Below are 17,957 nucleotides of genomic sequence, written 5' to 3'. Positions count from 1 at the left end.
CATCATCACACTAAATATATTCCCATGCTAGATATATCCTAGCACTAGAGTCTATCCCCACACTAAATACATCCTCGAACTAAATATATCCATGCACTAAATATATTAAGCGTATCCCGCACTAGATATACCCCCACACTAAGCGTATCCCGCACTAAATATATCCCCACACTATGTATATTCCCTCACTAAATATATCCCTGCACTACGTGTATCCCCGCTATAAATACATCCCCGCATTTAAAAATAGATATATATTCCCGCGCTGAATGTATCCCCGCACTAAATATATACCGCACTTAGTGTATCCCGCAATAAATGCATCCTGGCACTAAGTGTATTCCTGCACTAAGTGTATTCCTGCACTAAATATGTTTCTACACTAAGTGTACCCCAGCACTGATTGTATCCCCGCACTAAATAGATATTATATCTTCGCACTAAATATGTCCCCGCACTAAGTGTATCCCTGCACTAAGTGTACTCTCGCACTAAGTGTATCTCTGCACTAAATACCCCCGGTATATCTCCACACTAAGTGGCCCGTGATTCCCATCGCTTACCTTATCACTGTATATGTAGTTCCGTGAGGATTGGGTTAGATTAGGTCTTCTCGTAAGAGGCGACTAAATGGGTCGGCCCTTTAGACGAGATCACAAAAACCGAGGCCCCCTGCCACAGCAGGTGTGACACGATAAAGATCCCTCCCTGCTCAATGATCATAAGCGCCGAGCATAGGCCTAAATTTTGCAGCCCTTCACCGGCAATGGTGACGTCTCCGTATGACTGAAAGATTCTCGAGAGGGACGTTAAACAATATACAATTAATCAATCAATCCTTGGTGTACTGTGTGAATAATCAATTTTCGTGCTATTGAAGTTTTATTCTTTTTGTGGTGCGTGTAAGCACATACGGTGACACACCCATGATTTTAACTCCACTTCACAAAAAAGAGCTGAACAGCATAAGAATTAATATTTTAATTACCAAACCAAGTTACATCGATCCAAAAGGATAAACCAGATAGAACTTCTTCAGAAAAGCTCACTAAGCCCAAACACTTTTTCTTTATCGAAAGAAAATGATAGTTTCTTTCTAGGAGACTTTTACAAGAGTACATTTGATTTATCCATTTAGCCACAACTAGATATGTTACAATGTAAAACTTATACGGTACCAATTTTGATGCACCAGATACGCATTTCGACAAATGTCTCTTCAGTGATGCTCAACCGAAAAGTTTGAAATCCGAAATAACAATGAAGTTTTAGAGCTATTATAGGGAAAAACAGTGTGCCAAAAAAAGTGGAGTCAAATTCGTCGAAGGAGTGAGGGAGATAATCCTTAATTTTGAAATGAATTTCTAAATTTTATAACAGCAATTAAATATACATCCGTATTTTTAAGCTAATAACGAAGTACTTAGCTACTGGACTGTAGAGACCCTCAGGGACTAACAGTCCACCAGCAGAGGCCTCGACCCAGGGGCCATAATGTAAAACTTATACGATACCAATTTTGATGTACCAGATGCGCATTTCGACAAATAATGTCTCTTCAGTGATGCTCAACCGAAATGTTTGAAATCCGAAATAACAATGAAGTTTTAGAGCTATTATAGGAAAAAACAGTGTGCCAAAAAAGTGGAGTCAAATTTGTCAAATACAAGAAATTACACTGTTATGCTGACACTTCATTTTAATCGCAAAGCGTGGTAAAAACGCTTATAGGCATCATTCGAATTAAATCAGCTATGTTTCAAGTGCGAAAACATCAAAGAATTCCTCCAAAATATGTTATTACAAAGAATAATTTGTGAAACAAAATTAATGACTGTTAGACTTCGATCATGAATAACTTTTGATAAAAAGCTTTCTTATTATATCATGGGGTATCCCGTATATAAATGTACACTGTCAGGGCATACATGTAAAACTATATGAAGTTTCCCCATCACAAAATTTCTAATTCTTAAACCGTGGGGATACACATTTAAATTTACCTCATTTTTTGCCAAGGCTTCCATATCTTAAATCATGGGGGAAGGGCGAGGGGCGAGCGTTCATCCTTCAATACATCGAGTCAATATTCATAATTTCAAGCTTAGATTCTTCCCGTTCAATACTACGATAAAACGTAGGGGGGGGGGGGGTACAGTCACCCAATATATCTTTATTTGCATACGTAAATAACGGGAAATAATCGTTGCAATAAAGGAGGCAGTCCCACTCCCTGATTTTACGGGTCTTTATTGTGGCCATTGGCCGAGATCGATATTGAATTTATGCATAACGTGAGGATGATTTACTCGTTCGAGTGCTTTTGATGTATTCTTTTGTTCCTGTTGGCGGCCTTTAATTTCATTTGTAGAACACGCTAGAAATATACTGATAAAAAGAGAAACGTGTAATTTTTCGCTGAATCTTATCAAATAATCAGTTAACCTATTAGTTATGTTATAACATTTTTAGATTGGAATCAGAAAATTCATAATTCTGAATCAATATAAAAGTAAACTTAAAACTTGATCTCGTTTGTTGCATAATTATAACAATGTAAAATAAAAATAATGATGATTAAAAAAGTTCTTTCAAGTTTTACGTTCGATTGTACTTGGCTTTCCAGCTTTGAAAATGGAAATTTTGAATTCTTTCTAAAATTTGTTTTCAGTCCAAGTCATTTGACGACAAGATCTTGTAGATTATAATCTCAAGTTCCGCAATAAAAGATCGTCGCCCATGTCGTACAATAATATCACATTTCCAGTACCCGCCACGAAACAGCATTCCACAATGGAAGATGTGCTCAAACTGAAGAGCAGTTCGGTGTTATGCAATCCACCCGTCCACTGTAGGCATTGATTAATAGACTTCATGGTGCATTTGAAATTACTCAAGCGTAAAGTGATCGACACGTAGAACAGTTCCCTTTGCAATGGTGGAGTGTTGACAAAAATGTGGAATATTAGCGATTACGGAGCACGAAACAATGGAGACAGCTACTTTAACAGATCACCCGCATGGCTCAGATTTTTCAAGGATACGGTATGTTGTGTGTTATGTTTTTATACGAGTGTAGGTTTTCTTAGCTTCGTTGTTTTCTCCGGGTTACATGGTAAGTACGACTTTCTCTTTTTCGATCTCGACAAGATAGAAAACAGTCAAAACATATTGTTATTTATCTATATTGTTATAATTAATTGCTTGTTAAAATGTAATGTCCCCGAGGGTCCTTGATTGGCGAATAAACATATTATTATCATATTGATTGATTTCCCGATGAAACTATTTGTTTACATATTTTAAATCTCCTCCTCCTGTTGAAAAATATTATATCTTCCGTTATTGTTTTTCCTTTATGACAATGGGAACTGTTTGTGTTTTATCATACTCTTAGTGCAGTGATACGGCACGGTATGCAACAACGAGGCGGTATGTAACATTTTTAAGGCATACTATAAAACCTGGCCTGGCTTCATTGGCCTGGCCTGGCCTCAAAATTGGCCTGGCCCCGATTTTGGCCTCTAATTATGCTCCATCCCAAATTTTGGCCTGGCCTCAAAAGTTGGCCTGGCCTCAAATTTGGCCTCTAAAAAAATTTTTTGGCCTCAGCCAAAAAAAATTTTGTTATTCAAAATTTTGATCAAATTCATTGAATTATTATTGGTTTAAGTTTTTCAGTCATATAGCAGATAAATGATATGTTTCTGTTGTTTTGTAAATTTGCACTTTAAAATAATCATTAACTACCACCAATCTGATTGATTTTATTGAATATCTATTGATCAGTTTACTTTATTGATCAAATCATTTTCTTTTCCTTTCATATCTGTATGTACTAGTACACTCCAAACACATATACACAACTAATGAAACGATTGGCATATTGATTTTTTTCCAGAATTATGATTGATTTCATTGATCTATTATTGGTTTTGTTTTTCAAAATTGTTGAACATAAATGATATGTTTGTGTTGTTTTGTAAATATGCACATTGAAAACTCTCATTTTACTAATGATCCACTTCACGTATTGATAATGAATTTAAAAAACAAATTCACACTAGTTTATTGATGAATCATCACACTTCACACACTGCAATGCAGAGTACCGCCATCACTCTCATCGATAAGAACAATGAGTTTGATAGCTAGGTATAAAAATACTACCATAAATCATACAGATTGAAACTACAACTTTGATAAATTAAGGATGTTCATATTTGAAATAAACATGTAACACTGGTACTGTAATGGGATATCAGATTATTTACAACATATTATTCTACAGCATGGGTCTTGACAGGAAGTCAAGGTTTAGGTTGATCTATGAGATACGGTTTGAAATGTCACACAGCTCTGCACAGAATGTTTATTTTCAATAATGATCAGAATGAAAGATGATTTTGATGACAGTCTAAAAACGTTAAGAATTAAAGCTGCACTTTGTAAATTTGTAGATGCATAAACCTTTTTTCTCCATTATAAGACAATATTATGAGTATTACATGTATCCGATATTTGCTTAGATATAGCTGCTGCAGTGGTTAGAGGTACAAACGATTTTTTTGTTATAACTAATTAATGCAGGCTTTGATATAGAATAAGAAGAGGGTGGATAGATTCAATGTAATAATTGTAATTAGTTCTGTTTTACTGTTGCTTTATCACAAAACCAGAAAAAAATCACAATTTTGAAAATTCAGACAGCCAGTTTTGTATACCTTATTTAGTTTAGGTACAGTCATAAAATGAGATACTAATTAAAATTTTCTGTTGTATCAAACACACCCTATTTGCAAATGTTGGACTGCTCCATTGTTTCTGTATAATGGAATTTCCAACTTCAGCAAAAGTTTTCATCACCATCCTTTAATATGGTGATAGATATTTCCTTTATCCTGACAGGGCAGGCCTTCATAGCATGGGAACTTGTCACATTTACAATGAGTATTGAAAATTAATTATGAAATCAAGAAAGAAATATTTATAATACATCATATCCGTTTTAATCTACATTGTTCATTCAAGGTAAAGTATAGATAAATCAACACTAAAATACAAATCTAAAATCCTTAGATCATTGGCTATTATCATTATGCTAGGAAACATTTCACTGTGTTTATTTTGATTTTTTAAAAATGTCATTTATCATGCTTTGGAAATTAAACAAGTAACACTTAATATGTGGTATCTGCACATGCTCTGTTCTGAATGTTCGCTGATCTACAAATCGAATTCATTATAATGTCAACACAATTGTAACACTTTTATAATTTGCAAATTGAATTCTATTGAATACAAAAAATATCAATAAATCAATCATTTCATCAGTATACTTTTTGGTGTACTAGTACATAAGTTTGGAAGGAAAAGCAAATAATTTTGTCAAATAAACTAATCAATAAAACCAATCAGATTGGTAGTAGTTCATGTTTATTCTAATGTACATAATCATTTAATTTCTACAACTTTAAAAAACCAAAACCAATAATAAATCAATGAAATCAATCATAATTCTGAAAAAAATCAATCAATATGCCAATTGTTTCATTAGTTGTGCAATCTGTTTTAGTGTGTACCAGTACATACATATATAAATTAAAGGAAAAGAAAATGATTGATTCAATAAACTGATCAATAGATTTTCAATAAAATCAATCAGATTGGTGGTAGTTAATGATTATTTCAAAGTGCACATTCACAAAACAACAGAAACATATCATTTATCTGCTATGACTTTGAAAATCTAAAACCAATAATAAATCAATCAAATCAATCAAAATTTTGAATAAAAAAAATTTTTTTTTGGTTGAGGCCAACAAAATTTTTAGAGGCCAAATTTGAGGTCAGGCCAACTTTTGAGGCCAGGCCAAAATTTGGGATGGAGCATAATTAGAGGCCAAAATCGGGGCCAGGCCAATTTTGAGGCCAGGCCAGGCCAATGGGGCCAGACCAGGTTTTATAGTATGCCCATTTTTAAAGGTCATACAAGACGTTTTTCATCTCATCGATATGAAGATTTAAATTCTATATTGTCGTAATATTGCCATCCTTTGCATATCGGTTAGATCACCTTACTGTAGTAATTCCAAGGGTCCCCGGTTCAATATCCTATAGATACAAAGATTTTTCTCCCCTTCTTTCCTACAATAAGTTTGTAATGCCCATATGTTCAATACATAAAAGTTTTTGCCATTAATGCCTCGCAATCCCATTGATGCTAAATTTTACTGAATTTAGCTGATTCTTAAAACAAAACACTTTCTGAGATGACGCTGTCATTTATCATACACAATTCAACCGCAAAGGGATGAGACATCATACAAACTATAAAGAGGGATTACGTAACTATATCATCAATTGTCTATAAATAATTCTGTGTATAAGTTTATGTTCACTGTCACAAGGCCATTACAAAGGCGTGCACGCGTCACAGTAAAAACACGAAAACCAAAAAGAGAAACATCCATTCATAAAATACTCAAGATTTTGGACGCATCAAATGAAATGAGATTTTATTGTGTTTACGTGAGATTTTCTATCCTTTAATATAAAATCGGTCATTATTACATGAAATGCATCCTTTATCTTGAACGGGCAATATCTCAATGCTGACTTAGATATGTGAAAAATAAATGAATCTGATGTCTTGAACTGGCAATGTCTCAATGCTGACTTAAATATGTGAAAGATAAATGAATCCTTTATCTTGAACTGGCAATGTCTCAATGCTGACTTAGATATGTGAAAAGTAAATGAATCCTTTATCTTGAACGGGCAATGTCTCAATGCTGACTTAGATATGTGAAAAATAAATGAATCTGATGTCTTGAACTGGCAATGTCTCAATGCTGACTTGAGGCGCCCTCTATTGCAGAAAATTTGATATGCATGGTGGTCCCACACTTATTGGCCAGAATATTTTATTCGACGTGGTTTTAATGCACGTGGATCATTTCATTTGAATCTATTTTATTCCTACCTGCAAAACTGTAGCTCTCTGAGAAAAAAGCTATAGATCCACCCCTTATAAAAACCTTTGATTTACGGCGCACAAAAACTGCGCACGGTTGAGGCCTGATATCGTTGTATTCTTGTGTTGCTGTCTCATAAATTTGATATCAAAAAATTCTTAACATATTTTCCTACTATACTTGTGGCCAAAAATACCTGCAAATATTCATTAAAGCCCCATATGACCCGAAAACTCACAGCTTCAAATGATTTCGTTTGTTGACGAAGCCATGTTAAGTAGCCGGTCAATTCGATCCCTGTTGCTATTAGTATCTATTCATATTATTCGTTATAAGTTATGTATTCGCTCTTCATTCATCACAGACACTAATAATTAATAGAAATTAAAAAATATAGTTTATGTATAGGTAAAATACTAGTAAGCTCTTGATTAATGAAAATGCTACAAAAGCCTATTATGGTCCCTAACACTTGTGTGGCAGGGAGGGAGACCGGACCAGACTAATAAAAGTCGCATTGTCGTGAGTTTATCTATGTGAATTATTATTTAACCGAACTGGGATGATAGAGTATATGAAATATTTAACTAAAGTATTTGTGGGGATATTAAATCACATCCACACGTTAGTGTGTGTGGAAATGAACTGGGATTCAAATTGACGGGCTACCTAACATGGCTACCTCAACGAACGAAATCATGAAAAGCTGTGAGTTTTCTGGTCGTATAGGGGCTAAAATGAATATTTAAAGTATGTTTGGACACAAGTATAGTAGGAAAATATGCTATGAATTTTTTTTTTATTAAATTCATGAGACAGCAAGACAAAAATACAACGATACCAGGCCTCAACCTTAATCTCGGCTGAGATTAGCCTCAACCGAGTTATAGTATTTTTAGTTTATTTATTTAGGAATAGGCACGTAGTAGTTACCCTATACAATATTGTTGGTTATTTACAGATAACCCACACTTTTAGCAAAAGAAAACATGCCAAACTATGGTACAAATATATATATACAATATAAATACAAGACAATATCACAGAGGAACACAAAGTTAACACAAAAGTTGTTGTTAAATACATAAGATAAAAGGGTAAATTCTAATAGCTATTTGACTTTAAGAGCACAGTGAAATGAATTAATGTATATGCCTATGCCAAGGATAACCCATGAAAGCCATATGGCTTATTTCCAATGGGGTCCTTTTTGTGCGCCGTATATCGAAGTTTTATTTTATAAGGGGGTGGATCTGTAGCTCTCTAATCCGTCCCAAAAAAAAAATTCAGAGCGCTACAGTTCTGCAGCTATTTTATTCTTATATGTTGATATTGTGGCTTCTAATAATAAAATTGCATGACTTCCCACTACAGTTTTTCCATGACCTTTTTGTTGTAGACATTGTCGCGTCAAATGAATACTAATACAGAACACGATGAGGATCCTCGTCACGCACCAGTGATTTTGTCTCTAGATAGTTTTCAGTAGAAATGTTTGATACATGTACATGTTACCTCTTTCAAATTACAGACAGGCTATCAGTCTGTGTTACAGACAGGCTATCAGTCTGTGTTACAGACAGGCTATCAGTCTCTGTTGTCAGATGGCACGGATTTCTTCCAAATCGAGAAAACATAATTTATCACTTTTAAGATTTTAAAATAAAAATATTTTCATTACTACAAGCAACACAAATCATGACCACTCCCATATCCAGAACGAGGCGTTATAGACATATCCCTGTCTAGATAATTTCATGCAGATACATATACAAACCTGATTACATTCAGAGATGGGACCCACGACCCTTTACCTCAATATTCTGTAATTTAACGCAGTTTAATTTTTTTTTTATCAGTAGATGTAACCAGAATACCTGAAATGGGTGGTAGTCATTGAGGAGTCGTATCACATAAAGAATCTGCTAACCCGGAAGTATAATCAGATTACATTTACGAATAAAGAAAACATTAAATCATTGTTATCACTCACGGGTCCGAGCTGTGTGGTGTATCAAATATTACTTTGGATATTTTTCTCCCATAACAGAAATTGAAACCACAACCAAATTGACTTTCATTATGCTTGGAAATACTGTATGGATTGATTCCATACAAGAATACTAGTATCTGAATATTGAAGTTTGCTGTAAATACAATCTGCTACTATATATTTTTGAACACGTTCTGACAAGAAAATGAATTTATGATATTTTATGAGTTTGGGTAGACTACTTGTGAAGTCAAAATATCTTTTCCATGCTAATAAGGTACTTAATACGATTATGACAAGTTTAGAGTTGAGGAATGACAGGAAAAAAAGATATTGAACAATTTGCATGAAATGACTTTGATGTGAACAGGTAGACTTGCCTAAGTCTCTATGTTTAAGGTGGCTCACTACACCCAGAAATAATTTCTCAAATCAGTACGAATTGATTTAATTATAAAAGATATGATGATATGCAATAAGTATATATGCCAAAAAGGCAAAAAATATACAAATTTGGATAAAAACATGATTTTCAAAAAAAAATATTTCAATACATATGAACAAAAGATTCTGGGGGATTTTAACTCGAGATCTGCGGTTCACCAGTCCAATGCTTCTTCTTCTTTTTTTTTTTTAAATTGAAGTCATTTTGGCATTTTAGCCCTTTATAAAATGTTTGTCTGGAGGATAATATATTAAACTGGTACCACGCTGATTGGTGGCTACACACAAACATAAGAGATGCAAAGTCAACAGGGTACCAGTTTAGGCAAATGAGAACAGGGAATTATTTTGTAATTACTATCGTATCCAATGTGCTTGTAAACATTCTGAAGAACTTTTGTTATGATCTTTAATTCCGCCATCTTTTTTTAACATACAAATTTTACCAATATCTTAGACCATATGCCTTTAAACTAATATTTATTTTAAAACTTTACGGGGTACTTATTTTGTTGACAATTGACGTATATGCAGGCCTACTTGCAAAAGTTTTGGTTGCGACTTTTTAAAATTACATTAACAATCGATGACGGTTGACTGATATTACTTTAATTTAGACAAAACACTGATTCTAATTTAAAATTCAATATTCACGTGTTTTCTTGGATATTGGAGGGGAAGAATATAAGTTCCTACGAGACACATTGATGAGTAAACATGGTAAATATGTTCATATTCGTTAACGTCTAGAATGGCCCCGAAAAAAGAGATGTGGCCTGTTGAATACTTCCTGCTGCTGCAGCTGATCGAGTTGCTGAGCGGTCAATGTATGTATGGCCCGCCGGGCCAGATTGGTTCCTTGTTGACAAATGACACTTCTCTTTGCTTACATTTATAATCGTAATTGCGGAGTATTTGTTCATGTTGTGTAAATTTCTATGGACTGTGTGACCCCTTACCAAAATATAAGCCCTCTGGCACACAGTTGCTGCAAATTTATAGCGCATTTGCGCCAAGTTTACCGCAACTAGGTGCATTTGCCGCAAGTATATTTTTCGTACGCAATTTTTTTCTCTGACACACAGTTTCACTTTGTGGCAAAGTTGCGGCACACACTTACTGTATACTTCTGCCACATAGTTTGCGGCACATTTGCCGCAAGTATATTTTTCGTATGCAATTTTTTTCTCTGGTACCCAATTTGCGGCAAAGTTGCGACATACTCTTGCCGCACACTTCTGCCACACAGTTTGCGGCACACATCTGGTAATGTCTGCTTGAAATTAAGGGAATCTATTCAAACTGCAGTTACAATAACAACAATTCAATTAATATAATTTCAAGAAGAATGACGTAGCAGGTAATCTTTAAGATATTCAAATATACAAATTTAAAAAAAGAAGAAGAGAGAAGTACTTACAAAATTACAAGATGCGAGAGTAAAAGAAACTTCAAAAGGCTTCTGGTCCACATATGTTGCATTGTGTAATGTTAAAAAGTTCTCAGTGAAGTGCCACCTTGGCGAGGAGTGTGCATTTTATTTGGAAACTGCTGCATAAAAAATTTCTTTTAACATATAGAGAAAAATATCAATCCACTGTGACACTTTTCTGGCCTAAGGCCAGGTTGTGATTTAAATAGATTTGTGATAAAAAAAAACCCAAACAACCCAACACCTTTAGCTATCGATCTTAATAATAATGTTTTATTTTGATAATTTTACAGATGTAACATTTTATGGAATGCAACAATAAAACACAATTTAATTTCATTTAATTGTGTTTTATTGTTGCATTCCTGATCTTTAGCCTTGTAAAGAACCCTAGAATAATGTTGGTTTTTTTTTTTTTTTTTATAAAGCTCTATATAAATTTTATATATCATTTATCTAATTTTAGCCTTTTCAGTTCAGTCATGTCAACTGAAATTTTTTTTTAAAATCCTTATTAAACTAGCATGTACTATACAGATGATGCTAAGGGTACCTGTAAAGTGCGAAACGAAATCGAAACGAACGAAACGAAATATACCGAAACCCAACGAAACGAAATCTACCGAAACGAAACAGATTGTATAACCGAACTCTTTTAATTATGATAATTAAAAATGGTATCTTAGGCCCCTGTGAAAGTTACCACATATAAATAAAATTCGCCCCCCCCCCCCCTTTGATGTAGGCTTGACTGATACAAAGTTTTAAAAGTTGGCAAGGGGGGGGGGGGGGGGGGGGGGGGGGTCAGCACAAAGTACATATCGGAAGTTGATTAAATACCATGCGCAATTAGTTTCGGATCCATAAATTTCAGAACGGAGGGTTACAATTTCAGAGGTCTGGGGAAACACACTAAACGAGGGGTGGGGTCGCCGGCGTTGGATCCGCCTTTGGGTATAGATACATTATTTGAAGAAGCTGGTGTCTGAGAAAGTTGAAAGCAGGAAGAACTCTTAACCCTTTATTTTATCTCTAACTGCTGAGGTGCGAGTACTTTCAATAATGGAAAAACATTAAATAGTATACCATATTATATGAATGCAATTCGGTAAGATATATATACATGTATTATTAAAAATTATTATTGATATGTAGTGAGTCTAAAGATAACTCTAAACATTTAGGATGTTGCTAAGACGGGGAATTGAAAACGGGACGGAAAACGAAAATGTTTTATGCAATAATATCAGTAGGAGGTCAGCATTTTGTAAAATCAAAAGGCTTATGAACAAGGGAAGCAGAAATTACAAAGAGAACGGGAGGACATACTTAGAATCCACCGTTTGATATACTACATACAAATACACAATATCCACATGTATACATAAATTTGTCTTTAGAGCAAAAAATACTGAAACATGTATTATGCCCAAAGGTGGATCTAACGCCGACGACCCCACCCTCGTTTAGTGTGTTTCCCCAGACCTTTGACCTATGAGACTGTAACACTCCGTTCTGAAATTTATGGACCAAAACTAATTACACATGGTATTTAATCAACTTCGGGTATGTACTTTGTGCTTACTCAATCCCCCTTCCAACTTTTAAAACTTTGTATCAGTCAAGGCGAAAGCCTACATCAAAGGGGAGGCGAATTTTATTTAACATATTTTATTTACATATTTAATTTATCATATTTTATTAACATTAACGGCAAACTGACAACTCAACTGTATGACAAACGGGATGATTTCAGCTTTTCCATCGTCAACTTCCCATATTTATGTAGCAATATTCCATTATCACCTGCATGTGGTGTTTATATATCTTAACTGATTCGATATGCAAGAGCTTGTTCTGTGTATAGTCAGTTTTTAAATCGAGGTAAGCTACTGACAAACAAGTTGATGGTACAGGGGTTTCAACAGTCTCGATTGAAGTCAGCATTTCGCAAATTCTATGGTCGTTATAACGATCTAGTTCGTCGATACAACCTCGCATTGGGTCAAATGCTGTCTGACGTGTTTCATACCGATTGTTAAGCCGTTCTTGGCACACTGGTTTTGACTGCAGATAACTCCGTTTATCTGATCAGGATATAGGGCTCACGGCGGGTTTGACCGGTCAACAGGGGATGCTTACTCCTCCTAGGCACCTGATCCCACTTCTGGTGTGTCCAGGGGTCCGTGTTTGCCCAACTATCTATTTTGTATTGCTTATAGGAATTATGAGATTAATCACTGTTCGTTATCTTCACCTTGCATTAATTTGTGGTAACTTTCACAGGGGCCTAAGATGCTGTTTTTAATTATTATAATTATAATTAAAAGAGTTCGGTTATACAACCTGTTTCGTTTCGTTTCGGTAGGTTTCGTTTCGTTGGGTTTCGTTTCGTTTTGGTAGATTTCGTTTCATTTCGCACTTTACAGGTACCCATGATGCTAATGCTAGAATTGTGTATACAATTATGACAAAGGGGTTGATAATGATCTAAAGTATATGTACATGTATTAAAAAGTAGGTCTATCACTTGCAGAACAGGACTATGTGCATCAATAATAACAAGTGTCAGCAACATCTGCAGACAAGAATGAGATGTATTTGAAATTCATACATGTAGACTGTGCATTTTCCCTCAGAAATCTGGAGATTCTAAATTGGGTACACTTAATTATTGGGGTGAACACTGTAAACTTTTACACAACTTTCTTTATTGTAGATGAGCGTGAAAATTTTATGAGTCTATCTACTTGCTGTCTGCAACTTAGAATCAAAAGCATTATTAAATTCTGAACCATCTTCCATCTGTTTAGTACTTGGAGATCACAATTACATATTGTCCACAACAACTCTATTATCCCATCAATTTGTCACAATAAACTGTAAATAGTTTTTCAGTTCAGACAGAGTGCCTTTACTCACAAATACATGTAGCAGTCTCATCACTAATTTGGGAAGTGTGCTTTATAATAGAATTGGCTACATGACCATGACCTGGGCTGAGGCATCTTAAAATTAACTGGGGAAACTAAACTAAAACTGTAAAATATATAAATATATATATATACATGTACTGCACAGTCAACCGTGGGACATTTGACCTACTGCCTGTACAATTGAATAGTTGACCTTCACCAAACAATGTGTTGAATTAATCAAGTAGGTATGTCCAAGCTTAGCTGGTTGCTCTGTAATCCTTGATAAGCAGCTTAGCAGCAGGATTAACAAGAATGATACAATTACATACATGGTGGAAAAGGTCGCATGCAATTGTTTTGTGGGGAACTGGGGAAGCAACCAGTGTACCGGATTAACTACCAAAGTAGGGATAACACCGGGGGCCCTATGTGAACATAGGTGCCCAGCCTGAACGGGTGACCACGTTCTGTGGGGGTAGATATCTCTGCGCATCTCACCGGTCTCCTGCGTGCTACCTGGGTTAATGAGCCAAGTACAGAGCAAACTGTAGACCCTCCTACAGTTGTCGCAACAAGCACTAGTCTGTAGCATCCCCTCCCTTAGTAGAAGGTGGATTTGGCCCCAGCTATGAACTAGCTGAGAGCCCCACGATATAAAATTTACCAACTTATTCAAGAAATTAATATTTTCTACGAATATTGACTGACTATTTAAGTGGTCATCTGTAGGTATACCTTAGCTACCTGCTTTAGTAGCAGATGGGAGGAGAGCAGGTTTTGGCGCAGAATTAGTGATCAACTACTCCAACGAACTCCCCAGTCCGCCACAGACATTGGGACAATGTCCCCCACAATAAATTTGATATACATTACCTGTGACCTGAATACTTGAAATTAGACTCACTTAAGTAAGCAAGCCTAGGCATTGTAAATTACTTAACCCAGGAGTAAAAGTAGAAATTTAGGCTGTCTAGGCCAGACAATGGAAATCATTGGGTCACTGAGGGGAATGGGTGATGTTTTTGTCTCGGGAGAGGAAAGATTGTAACTCTGTCCGTAGATTATTGAGAAATACTTGGTTTCCCAAACTAGATAAATGAGTGCCATCTTGACGGAATAACTGCATCTCTGAGAACTTGTATATAGATCATCTATATACAAACCCTGAACTTCTTTGGCCATGAACTTTAGCATTAGTTTGTTTACCCCTTAGACGTTTTTTGCTGATTTTAGGCCTGTCTTTTAAGGATACATGATGCCAATAGCACCTAGCAAGTAAACCTGAACAGATGAGTTTCGTTGTTGGCTATAGAGCATTGTATCTATATAATGTGCATTGGTACCATGTTGGCGAGGGATTTGGAAGTGATGTCGGGGGAAGTAAGATCATTTGATCCAACAGGAAAGAGCAGGAAGTCTGAAGGGGGTATTATTGACCATGTTTGAGATGGTCTCCTCCACTTCATTCCACTTAAGGCCCCGAATACCATTCCAAGTGATCCTTACTGGTAGGTTGAGGTCTGATCCCCACGGTTTATGCTGTACAATCAACCCGGTCCTATACGGGATATATGATCCGATTATCCAGAAAGACACACCTGGAATACTTGGTTAGGTTAGACATGCAATAATGAACTCTGACATTTATAGGTATGGTAAATGAGTACAAATTAACACTATCAACATATTATTTTAGGAGATGGGGCGAATGTAGGTTAAGTAGGCATTGAAATTCCATCGCCTCATAGCTTTCATCTGACTGTCTGGTGCCCCTTGCTTGGCCAATTCAGTAGTCATGCCTATACGGAAGCTATGGGCCTTTAATAACCTGGTACCTTGAAGCACGAAAGGCATTTTTGCAAAATCGATTGGAATTGAAAACGGGTAATAGGTTTCCCATTGATATGTACTAATAGAGTACTTGTGATGCTAGGTCTTGATCTTACGTAAGACCTGACCAAGTTTACTGGGCAGAAGTCTTCGTGGTTTTGTTTGATAATTCTTACAGTGGTTGACCGTCCTAACTGATCAGTTTTAGACTTGGGAATTGTGAGTGAAATGTGGCCGGATGCATGGACAAGTAGATCAGATAGTTGGAGATGTAGCACTTTGCTAACTCGGAGTAACCCAAAATAAGCTAAACAATATGCAGCTGTAAAAGGGGGCGATTCATAAGGAGATCTGCAAATGGTTGGTACGACCTGAATAATTTTGCTAGGAATCTGTACATAGGGAGAGAGGGACTCCAAGGTCCTTATTATGACCCGCAGATCTCCGGATACCTTCCAGTGTTTTAGACACAATGTAGATCTTTGTGGTGTCTGAATAACCTTTAAGTTTATGAAAGTGTGAAATGACATTGGTGTAAAGCTGGGCTGTTCTAAAAGCGCCACCTCGAATAGATAAGTAGGCTAGATAATGTAACAGCTGGTCTACTGGGGCAGGCAGGCCATGATAGTGGCAATTTGTACTCGGTGCGAAAAATTTCGAACTGTTGTAATGTTGTATTATAAGTGAAATGGGTGTTAGATGATAACGATTTGTGCAAGAGTCTTGATGCTTATTCCTCAAAATGCCCCATAGATGTTGAGGCAGAGGGGTACGGAAGAATTCTGCGTCTAGCTCGAGGCGTCGGTCGAAATCTGGCCCACTGTGAACGAGATATTGAATCAGCAATAGAGTTAGATTTAGTTGGGATATGGGTAGCATGAATTTGGATGTTGGGTTGTAATGTGAGGAGCACAAGTTTCCGAACTAGGCACGTGACTCTGGGGAATTTGCTTGTGGAGTTGTTGATAATGTGGACGACAGACATGTTGCCGATTTGGAAAAGGAGTTTAGAATTTTGGAAATATTGATGCCATAATGTAGGAGCTAGTATGACGGGGAAGAGTTCTAAGAAAGTCGTATCCTTGGTAATGCCCAGTGTAAAGGCCATTACCCCATGCCCATTTGCCGCTGAAATAGACCCTAAATCCACCCTCGTCGCCCCTAGCACTGTCATTAAATAGTTTAATTGAATGGTCGTCTAATGAAGGGGTTAACTGAAACACCATTATAGCATTTCTGAAAGCTAGTCCAGACCAGAAGGTCCATCTTCATGTCGACAGATACCCGCATTTTGTGATGTTGCTTTTTAACGCCGAGTTTGGCATTGATGAGGTGTCTGCAGAAAGCACGGCCTGGTACTACAACTCTCAGGCAAAATTCAATAGCCCTAGCAGAGACTGAAATTGTCGCAGCGTTACCTTCTTAGCCTGAAGGACAGCTTGAATAGCATTGCGTAATTCATGAAGCTTACCAAAAGGTAGTGACATGGGCATGCTAAGGGTATTGAATCTGATGCCATGGAAAACCAAGTCAGTGATTGATTCCACATTCTTATCTTCGGTAATGTCAACACACAACATTCTAAAGGTTTGCAAAGTGTTGGCGCATTGTGGTGAATAAGGTGGGTCACAGAACAAAAAAATCGTCTTAATAATGTATACTATAACCAAAGGGTTTGGGGAATGTTGCTGTGTGACACAATGCAAAAGAGACGCGAATTTGGCCCACAATGAACAGCTGATTGAAGTTCCGAATGGGAGCATCCTTGTCAAAATGATAACGCCCCATGAATTTAAAACCCAATAGGTCAAAGTCTGCAGGATGTATAGGGATAGGGCGAAAAGCTGACTTAATATCGGATTTAGCAAGTAGATAACCTTTACCAAGGGCAGATATAAAGCTGGCTGCATCGTCTATGCCCGAATAATGAACAGAACAAGCTGAAGGGTCAATAAAATCATTAACAGAATTTCCCTCTGGGTATGATAAATGGTAAATAAGGCGCATATCTCCATCCTTTTTAGGAACTAATCCCATTGGGGTGACTTGGAGATTTGTGGAAGCCAAACTGTTAAAAGGTCCTGCAATACGCTGAAGGGAGAGTTCTTTTGTGATTTTTTTTGCTGAGCTACTAACAAGTTGGAATGTAAGCTTGGTAAATTTCGACATTCCTTGGCCCCCGTTGACCCAAGTATTGTAAACAAAAACCAAAAGTAAAACCCTGAAGTAGAAATTTAGCGTGCTGGTATCCTTGCAAATAATGAGCTAATGCAGTAGTATTAATTGGTGTGCGATCTAACGGATACTAGTAGATTAGTCAGTTTGTTTTTGTATTTTTTAATTCACGTATGTAAAAATAAATT

At 36.3% G+C, this 17,957-nt stretch overlaps 1 protein-coding gene across 2 annotated transcripts in view; it reads left to right on the top strand.

Moving 5' to 3' along the window:
* Positions 1–2,878: 2,878 nt before the first annotated feature.
* LOC125658083 (mucin-2-like) overlaps positions 2,879–17,957 on the top strand; it is a 90,635-nt gene continuing 75,556 nt past the window's right edge. The window contains exon 1 of one of the 2 annotated variants that reach the window (XM_048889175.2): positions 2,879–3,045. In XM_048889175.2, coding sequence (XP_048745132.2) covers positions 2,956–3,045 — 90 coding nt within the window. In that variant the 5' untranslated portion in view covers positions 2,879–2,955. The remainder of the gene's footprint in view (positions 3,046–17,957) is intronic. The other variant, XM_048889176.2, reaches the window with a different exon arrangement.

This window comes from Ostrea edulis, chromosome 9 (genome assembly GCF_947568905.1).
Source record: "Ostrea edulis chromosome 9, xbOstEdul1.1, whole genome shotgun sequence".
Classification (NCBI taxonomy): domain Eukaryota; kingdom Metazoa; phylum Mollusca; class Bivalvia; order Ostreida; family Ostreidae; genus Ostrea; species Ostrea edulis.
The sequence above is the reverse complement of the archived record's forward strand: the minus strand, read 5'-3'. Positions and strand labels throughout refer to the sequence as shown.